At 42.3% G+C, this 8,981-nt stretch overlaps 1 protein-coding gene across 2 annotated transcripts; it reads left to right on the top strand.

Annotated features, from left to right (window-relative positions):
- The first annotated feature begins 1,592 nt into the window (after positions 1-1,592).
- LOC110531980 (uncharacterized) lies at positions 1,593-8,727 on the top strand. 2 transcript variants are annotated; one of them, XM_036987901.2, is made up of 5 exons: positions 1,593-2,238; positions 4,241-4,429; positions 6,105-6,252; positions 7,189-7,353; positions 7,573-8,727. In XM_036987901.2, exons 1-5 carry the CDS (start codon positions 2,154-2,156, stop codon positions 7,940-7,942), a joined length of 957 nt encoding a protein of 318 aa, XP_036843796.1. In that variant the 5' UTR covers positions 1,593-2,153; the 3' UTR covers positions 7,943-8,727. The 2 variants fall into 2 exon arrangements, with proteins under 2 accessions (XP_036843796.1, XP_036843797.1); XM_036987902.2 differs by lacking the exon at positions 4,241-4,429 and having other exon boundaries at positions 1,626-2,238.
- The last annotated feature ends 254 nt before the right edge of the window (positions 8,728-8,981 follow it).

The raw sequence follows: 8,981 nt of genomic DNA, 5'->3' as shown, positions 1-8,981 counted from the left end.
ATTAATGAGCATTAATTAACATGGTTACTTTGCCTCCGTTGGTGACCCTGGCATCTAATTTGTACTGAAGTCCATTTTGCTTTGTGTGGAGAGAGCAGAGTAGAGTTGGTGTGTGTAGGTCTCTACGCTACGAGCAGTGTGTCGCTCTTGGCTGGCATAAAGGCTATTCCATTAATAAGGCTATCTGATGAGCAGTATAATAGAGCTAAATGATTCATACCAACCCAGAAGCAATTGGATGGTTTACCATTAAGCTAATTGAACTATGCCACATCAAAACGATCTGCCAGGGCACAAAAGGAGGAGCAGGAAAAACACACTATAGGGCCTTCAATCTCAACTCTGGACTTCAAAACCAGTTCCACTGCATTTATTTATTTATTGTTGCCCTCTAATCAGGGACTGATTTAGACCTGTGGCACCAGGTGGCTGTAATTCATTATCAGGAAGAACAGAAAACCAGCACTCTTTGGACCTTGTAGGGTAAGAGTTGAGTACCCCTGCTATAGGGAATGAGATGGACCCCTTGGACGGTGACGTGGTTTACTCTTTCTTCAGGAGAAAAGACTGATTATGTTAACTGGTTGGTAGAGGACTGCTCTATAGACGCAGGATGTGAAAATAGTGATTGAAAACAACTCCCACGTCATGTATTCAAATGCACCCCTGCACAGTATGCATCAATAAGGACATGATTTCCTGTTTGGCTGATTGTTCTTGTTCTTGGACAGCTGGTAGTGAAGTGTATTATGGGTAAACAAACAATATTTGTTCTGCTGACAGATTTCACTTGCATTGATTATAGGCTCTGGCTAGTCTGATTCTGAACCCCTCTCTCTCTATCTCCTTTGCTTTCTCACCCCCCCCCCCCTATATCTCTGGTCTTGTCCGATTATTAACATTAACAGCCATGCAATGAATGACCAATGTTTAAAGATAAAAATGATTCCTGTTCTGGCACAGAGAACAGAGTGGCGAGCCTCATGTAAATCATATTACATTAAAGAATGAATAGGCAACATTTGTATTCTATAAATCAGAAGGGCAACCTCCAGGACGTAATACTTTCAGAATCTACCCAGGAAACTCTAGGCCAAGACTAATGGTTTAGCTGTATAAGTGATGGTGATGACCAAACGTTACAGGTTCAAATCCCCGCCGTACAGCTATCGTGCTCGAGACCGAGTCATGCAATCGGAGTCCCCTCACTAAATGTCCCGCCCGACAACTTATTATCTGTGCAAATTGATTAGGAAAGGATTTGGTACAAATATATGTAGCCTACAACTGTATAGTGGATTCATGCAAGTAGAGGATGTAAGCCAGCCAGACCCTGTCATGTGATGTCAGATGCAGTGGTGGACACTATCAGTCTCCATGATATCCTTTGATGCATTACATCATTCAACAATAAGCACATTCTGGATATCTGAGGCTTACAAATAACATTTTATAAGAAATATAAAATGTGACTACTTCCAAATAGCTTATAGTATATCAAAAGACTGGTTATATATGCTTAGTGCTATGACTGACAGCATATAGTACCATTATCATAAAGTATAAAACAAACAGATCATCAAAGGCGGGGCAATGTGACAGAATCACCTCTAGCTCACAAACACACAGATTACTACTGTTTTGTGAACTGAAAGAAGGAACTCGCTGCCAACCATAGCGATCATATTACATTACTTAATGTAGGCCTATTTTAATTCCTAATTCTATTCTGCCAACCTTCGGAGCGCCCTGACAACACGCCTATTACCGTGACATCAAGTGAACCAAGTGATATTCTGACAGCCTACACACCGATTAGTTTAGCAGAATCTCGCAGACAAAGAAGGACGGATTTTGCTCGGGACAGTCAGTGCGTTCCCAGAGCGCAGCGCGACATGCCGAGCCGATAGACCAACACACCTACACACACACTGATGGTTTGCTGTTGGGTCCGTGTGCTCCGGAGTAAGAGACAGAAAAAAAGCAAACGCGTGAGCACGCACAGGCACTGAGACAGCTGCGAACACAATCCAGCACAGTGACCATAATTATCCAGCTGTAGGCTATCGTAGCATACTCTTGTGGGTCTCCTTGTCGTTTTTTTTACGCGCGTCCTGGAGGGGTTCTCGACGGTTGGGTAGATTACGTCCGACATGTCAACGGTTACAGCTTCGGTCGTTGATGTTTCCAGAACTATTTATTCAACCAAAAACGGCAACCGTGGCCGTAATTATACAGGTAAGCGAGCTTCAGGATGTATCCAATGTGGTGATAAATGTCATGCCATTAGTACAGTGCCTACTTTATTGGAGGCATTATGGTGTTGTTTAATGGATTTGTTAAATATAGCTGTAAACTGTGTGAGTATACCATCACAGAGTAGGCCTACCAACATGTAGACTAATTTTGGGGAGAAAATGCATTCCATGACACACAAATAGCTCTTAATTTATACGATGTATCTGTACTCAATGAATTGCATTGCAGGAAAACAACATTAGGCCTACTTTCTGCAAGCTACGCATAATATGTTTGCAAACTATCACATGACAACAAAACATACATGTAATAAAAGGTCTTAACGTTTTATAAGCTATGGCTGTAATGGAATAATAGAGTAGCCAGCCTATGTTTATTCTGAGCCTGCACTGTAAATAAGGACAAAATAATGGAAAGGGCGAAGTGAGAGTGTGTTCCTATAGATCACATGGTCTGAGAAGCTGCAGGTGGCTTTCAGAATGCACTGTTTCTTAGTTTCACACCAACTAACACTGCGGTTGTACTGAGCTAGGATGTACAGCTACACTTTTAAACACACACATGCTCACTCTCTCTCTCTCTCTCTCTCTCTCTCTCTCTCTCTCTCTCTCTCTCTCTCACACACACACACACACACACACACACACACTCACAAGTTACATAAAATTGTCCTTGTGTACTAAATTTCTTTTGCATAAATATGGTGTTTTCTGTGGATCTGTTCTGGCTGGTGAGGTTTCATCAAGGCCTACTCAGCAATTTAACTCACCCTGCCAGCCCAGCCCAACTGACAGAGAAAACTGATATCTTTGATAAGAAATCTATGAGTCACAGACTGCTGGAGAGCGCTGTCTGCCTGCCCTGCAGAAATGATGGTTTATGAATTAGCCTACCATCCAATAGTCAGTCAGCAACATAACTCTCTTGCTTGCTGACTCTCTCTGTCTCTCTTTCTCACTCTTTCTCTCTCTCTCATTCTCTCTTGCTATAATTCAAAGGAATACTCTCATGAGTCTCAGAAGTCTTGGAATTTACTAACACTATTTCAAACCTTATCTGAATTAAAACAACTTGGTTTCTCTTTCAGATACGTTGAGTTCAGGAAGTAATTTCTTGAACATGTAGGACCTCTTGTGGTGGCAAGAAAAGACTGCAACAATTCCTAAACAATCGTAATAGGCCTAGGCTACATGATTTCACAGACAATGTCATTTGAAAATAGTGTTCGTAAATTCCAAAACTTCTGAGATTCGTGAGAGTATTCCTTTGAATTATAGTGAGAGAGAATGAGAGATTAATTACATTTTAATTTAATTACATTTCCGTTATACTCTTGAGGTGATAAGATGTGATGTGATGTGTTCCCAGTGAATGTGTTATTTGTTATATTAACCAATTACAGTAGCACAGCCAGTGTAGAAACAATTGACTGAACACGCTTCACAGGATGTGACATAGCTGTTTTGTTTATCCACAAGCTGTGGCTTACTTTGATTCCTTCCGAAATACACTCCTGTATATTTGCATTAGAGCAGTGTCATTCTGTTAAGGGTCATAGTTCAGTATGAAAACCAGAGCTCACAGCGGGAGTCAATTTTCCTGCTGCACCGTGCTGAGTCTGAAAACCAGCTGTTTAACATGGCCACAAATGGGACCTGAGTTTCTGCCAAGCTAGCAGGCCATTTATTTAATGATTTATCATGTTTCCTGCTTTGATACCATCAGCATTAGATGCAGCAAAGCGTACGGCTGCAGATTTGGTGTGTGTTTTTCTCACGCAATACTGAGCAGCCCCCAACAGGATTCGATGCAGAGTGTTCTGTAATGTAGTGTTCTGTGCTGAAAGGACGCAGCAGCATTCCATTGTGAGGGTTCCATGTGGTGCTCTCTCCTCTGAAAGTTCTGTTCTAGTTTGAGTTATCTGTTATGCTCACATATGGCTGTATATACCATAGTTACCGTCTCCCATCACCCCCTCCAGGCCAGTGCACGCCCATGCCCCAGCCCGCCCTGGGCACCCAGAAGATCATTCAGGGGAATGGCACCAATGTGGGCACGGTGATCACCCTGCAGTGCCCATCCAGACACCATCTGGTGGGGGGAAATGAGGTGTCCTGTGTTTGGGGCAGCAACAGTACCCAGTGGTCAGGAGGCTCTCCATGGTGTAAACGTATGTATCTGTGTCGTTCCACGAAAAGAGTGCCTTTTGCAACCCTTTGATATTTTATGTAGAAATTGTGGACAAATATAGAATTTTAAAAAGCCTGTTATATTAAATTAAGTGTAATTTAATATGAATGAAGGCTTGCTAAAGTGAAGTTCCAAAATTCAGAATTTTGACATGTCCCTCCTTCACACCTGTGTCACTTCTAGATATGTTTTATCTCACTTAATCCCCAAATTAATCTAAACAAACAATGAGCATTTAATAGTCAAATCATAGAGTAAAAGCAAGTGAGCTGTTTCTACTCTTTTTGGCCTTTTTCTGGTGTTTTGTGATAGAAAACTGAGTGGGTTGAGCGTAACATGTCAACCCCGTTACCCATAGATAGACGGGGTAGGAGTATTTTACCACATTTATTTTTGGTGTGAATCTTGCATTCAATTGTCACTCCCTGTTGTACAGAACAAGCTTTCATTCCTCCTGTCACGAGGGGATTCATTTTCTGATTTAAGAAGAAATCGTCAACCCTGTTACAGTCAACTCTGTTACTATGTTTGGTACTTAATAGGCACTTACTATATTATATATTTTTTATTTCAACTCTTGAGATGGGAAAACCTGTTTTTTATTAAGTTGAACATCTGCGATTTGAAAAACATTTTAGAAAGTTACACTTCTCAAAAGGCACCGAATGAGTCGAATGACTCATCTAATGCTGAGAGGATACTCACACATTTATGTACCACTGGTCTTTACTTGTAGGTGTTATAGTTACAGTTACAGTATGTTAGTATATGGCAGAGTTATGGCAGAGTTGGTCTGAGGACACCAGTCTACTCCTTTAGGACATGTTGTCATAGAAAATGACATACCAGCCAGCAATTAAAGCACTCCGCATTAGTACATTGCCAGTTATGTTTGTTCTTGAAATATTCATAGACGTCCTTTTCATATTTATAAGCCACTTATGTATAGCAGATTTGTATTCAATGAGGAACCGAAGTCCAAATGAGAGACTGTTAGGTTTGTCACTCTCTCACCCTTCTCCATCTGACTCTAGGGAGTCAGCTCATCTGGCCAATCAATGGCAGAGAGCATGTGAAGACAGCTGTCGCTTCAGTCATACACTATGGATGAGTCAGACTCTGCTTTATTGTGAAAATGAAAGTTGTCCTCTTAGGAAAGTGTGTGTGTGTGTGTGTGTGTGTGTGTGTGTGTGTGTGTGTGTGTGTGTGTGTGTGTGTGTGTGTGTGTGTGTGTGTGTGTGTGTGTGTGTGTGTGTGTGTGTGTGTGTGTGTGTGTGTGTGTGTGCGTGCATGCATGTGTAGGAGTATATTAAAGCTTCAGAATGCATTGAGTGGAAAAAGTGCATGGATTGCAAACTCCCTGCCTGTCAGCCTCTTAATTATTCTGAAATAGAGGAATATAGAGGAATATATTGGAGATAGTTTTATGTGCTCTCTGACCATGGGCAGTGTTATGTAGATGTCAATGTCATACTTTAGGTACCATGGTACCAAGGTACTTAATGATGTCTGTTATAAATGGATGCAATACACTTAAAAAGGCATTCAAATATATTTCCATCACTTTCTGGAGTGATTTGTTTTTATATATCTTGTTTGTTATCTGTAGACAGATCTCATAAATTAATTGATAGATGTTTTATCTTTTCTTCCAGCGGTGTCCCCGTCGGAAGACTTTGGGTTCCGTGTGGCAGTGGTGGCATCCATCATCAGCTGTGCCATCATCCTCCTCATGTCCATTGCCTTCATCACCTGCTGTCTGCTCGACTGTGTCACGGAGGAGGAGAAGAAGAAGGAGGAGAGGTGAGAGGAGAGATGGAGGGAGGAGAGGAGGTGAGGAGAGAGAGCGAGAGAAGAGCAGAGGAGGAGAGGAAGAAGGGTGAGAGGAGTGATGGAGGGAAAATGGGAGGAGAGGTGAGAGGAGTGAGGGAGGAGACAGGAGAGGCCGGGGGGAGAGATGGAAGTAGGATGGAAGGAGAGGTGAGAAGGAGAGACAGACTGGATATGTGAGAGTAGATAGTAGATGAGGACAGAGGTAGGAGAGGGAGGAGCCATGACTAGTGGAATGGGAGAAGGAGGAGAGGAGACCAAAAGATGAGACAGGACACATGAGAAGGAGAGTTGAACGGAAGAAAGGGGGGAGAGAAAGGAAAAGAGAAGACAGGTAGAGGTGAGAAACAAGCAAAAGATGGAGAGCTGTAATTTATACAATGTGGTAAAGGGGATTGATAGCAATATTGAGATGTACAGTAGCTATTGACAGTACAACATTTACATTTTAGCAGATGTCTTTATCCAGAGCAACTTAGTGAGTATATACATTTTCAGGTTTACAGTAATGACTACATACATTTTCATACTAGTCCCCCACGGGGATTGAACACACAAGCCTGGGGTTACAAGCATCATCCTCTACCAAGTAAGCAACATGGGACTATACAGATGTAGGATCTTAATTTAAGCCAGTTTGCTATAGCAGGAAAATAATCTTGCAGCAACAGGAAATGTGAATTATTTTGTGAATTATCATTAATGACATTTTTTGTGTGGGTTGATACATTTTTCTTTAGGGCAAATCAAGTCTGAAATTTCAAAGTCGAAATTATTAACTTTAGAAGCCTTTTTAAATCTCAAATACACTACAAGTTTGGATTTCCCACTGTTCAGGAAAATTCTCAGCAACAAAAGAGTGAACAAATTAAGATCCTACATCTGTAAAAACTTTTTTGGCGTTGCCAGGGAGACGCGTCTGTGGCACCAGCTAGAGCAAGTGGAACTGGAAGAGAACAGGGCCTCTCGCTATGGCCACAATGGCAGGAACAACAATAACAACACCCAGGAGAAGGCACTTACACCATGGGTCAACCATGACCCTTCAATGTGTGACAATAAGAGACCCAGCTGGTGAGGACTGTGTGTGTGTGTGTGTGTGTGTGTGTGTGTGTGTGTGTGTGTGTGTGTGTGTGTGTGTGTGTGTGTGTGTGTGTGTGTGTGTGTGTGTGTGTGTGTGTGTGTGCCTGCGTGCATATGCATGCGTGAGTGAGTGAGTGAGTGAGTGAGTGCATGCCTGTTCATGCTTGTCTGCCTTGCAAAGCTCAATGTCTCTGTGTCTGTCCTCTACAGGTATCATCAGTACCCCTATGCTCTGACTGGTCCAGTCCAGGCCTCCCCCACTGGCCCAGCCCTCAACTCAGCTCCTCTTCCCTGCAGAGGCTACAACCAGCCCATCCTCCCACACATCTCAGGCCTCTACCACAACCCAGGTCTGCCACACAATCCGGGCCTACTTCAAAACCCTATCCCAACCCAGTATCCAGGTCCACCTCGGACCACGGGCCAGGTTCCGAACCAAGTGGTACCCCCAGGCTCAGGCCTGGTCAGGCAGTATAGAGAACAGGAGGGCAGTGTATCTCCACTTCTGGAGAAGCCCTACAGGATGTGTCGACACCCCCTCTATGTCAAGGAGCGCCCCGTACGGGTCATATCCGTGTGAGGTCACAACCAGGAAGTGACTGAACATAGACCTCAGGGTCATGGATAAACTGAACATCAACCAGCTGGAAACTATATCCAAAAGGAAAGAGGACCACCTGAATTGTTATCAAGCCTATGCCATTATTAAGCAGGCACCAATGAATATCGCCGGACTCAATGACCACATGACCATTTATTAGTCATTTGACATTGACCTGCAGTAGACCATTCAGTGACAAGGCAGCATTTATAGGGTGCATCAGACATGTGCCTTAAACGCAGACCCTATCCCTCTGTACACTGCCTGAAGCGGAAAGTTGCGCTTACAGGGGAGAACTGTCTTTCTTCCATAGGAATCACTTATTATGTTGCTGCCTGATTTCACAGTGTTCCTCCTGGAAATGTACAATAGTAATAAACATGTGCACAGTAAATATTTCAGTTCTGAAATGGAATGTCCTGTATCTCTGAGCCATGAACTCTAGTAATTATGATTCTGGAAAGAATCATGTTGTACAGTATTCAGCATTTTTTTTATGTTTGATGCTTCTGCTTTGATGGATCAAGGGTTAGCATGTGTAGGCCTACATTTCCCAATCCTGTTGTGTACAATGTGGGATGGTACTTCATGGTATAAATAACTCTAACATGTTATTCTGTACTATTGGAATGTGAAGGGAATTTTGTGATACTTTTTAAAATTTTCCTATAGCCTACTGACAATGATGGTACGTTGTGCAAGTTGATTAGTCCCACTGCAGATGGATTGACAATTAATCATGTAATAAATGATATGTCCTTGAACTTTTCCAATCAATGAACAAAAATGTGGCAGAACCTTGCATGATCATCAGTTAGGAATACGATTGTAAAGGAGTTTTTACCAAAATAATCGAATCGAACCAAAATAGTCAGTCACCGAGTTAGGATGAGAGGTTTGCCGTCAATAAAACAACCAATCAATGAACAGACTATTTTTGAGTGATCCAAGAGACTCAATATTATACTCATGTGGGTGCCATATAAAACATATATAAGTTACATAGGCTACAGTGTAA

Source organism: Oncorhynchus mykiss, chromosome 9 (genome assembly GCF_057628025.1).
Source record: "Oncorhynchus mykiss isolate SJ-2025 chromosome 9, ASM5762802v1, whole genome shotgun sequence".
NCBI classification, from domain to species: domain Eukaryota; kingdom Metazoa; phylum Chordata; class Actinopteri; order Salmoniformes; family Salmonidae; genus Oncorhynchus; species Oncorhynchus mykiss.
The sequence above is the reverse complement of the archived record's forward strand: the minus strand, read 5'-3'. Positions and strand labels throughout refer to the sequence as shown.

Excerpts from the sequence above, each read along its gene's own strand:
- LOC110531980 (XM_036987901.2), top strand. The coding sequence starts at position 2,154 with ATGTCAACGGTTACAGCTTCGGTCGTTGATGTTTCCAGAACTATTTAT. Across the intron at positions 2,239-4,240 it reads CCGTGGCCGTAATTATACAG|GCCAGTGCACGCCCATGCCC; the intron begins GTAAGCGAGCTT and ends CACCCCCTCCAG. Across the intron at positions 7,354-7,572 it reads GACAATAAGAGACCCAGCTG|GTATCATCAGTACCCCTATG; the intron begins GTGAGGACTGTG and ends TGTCCTCTACAG.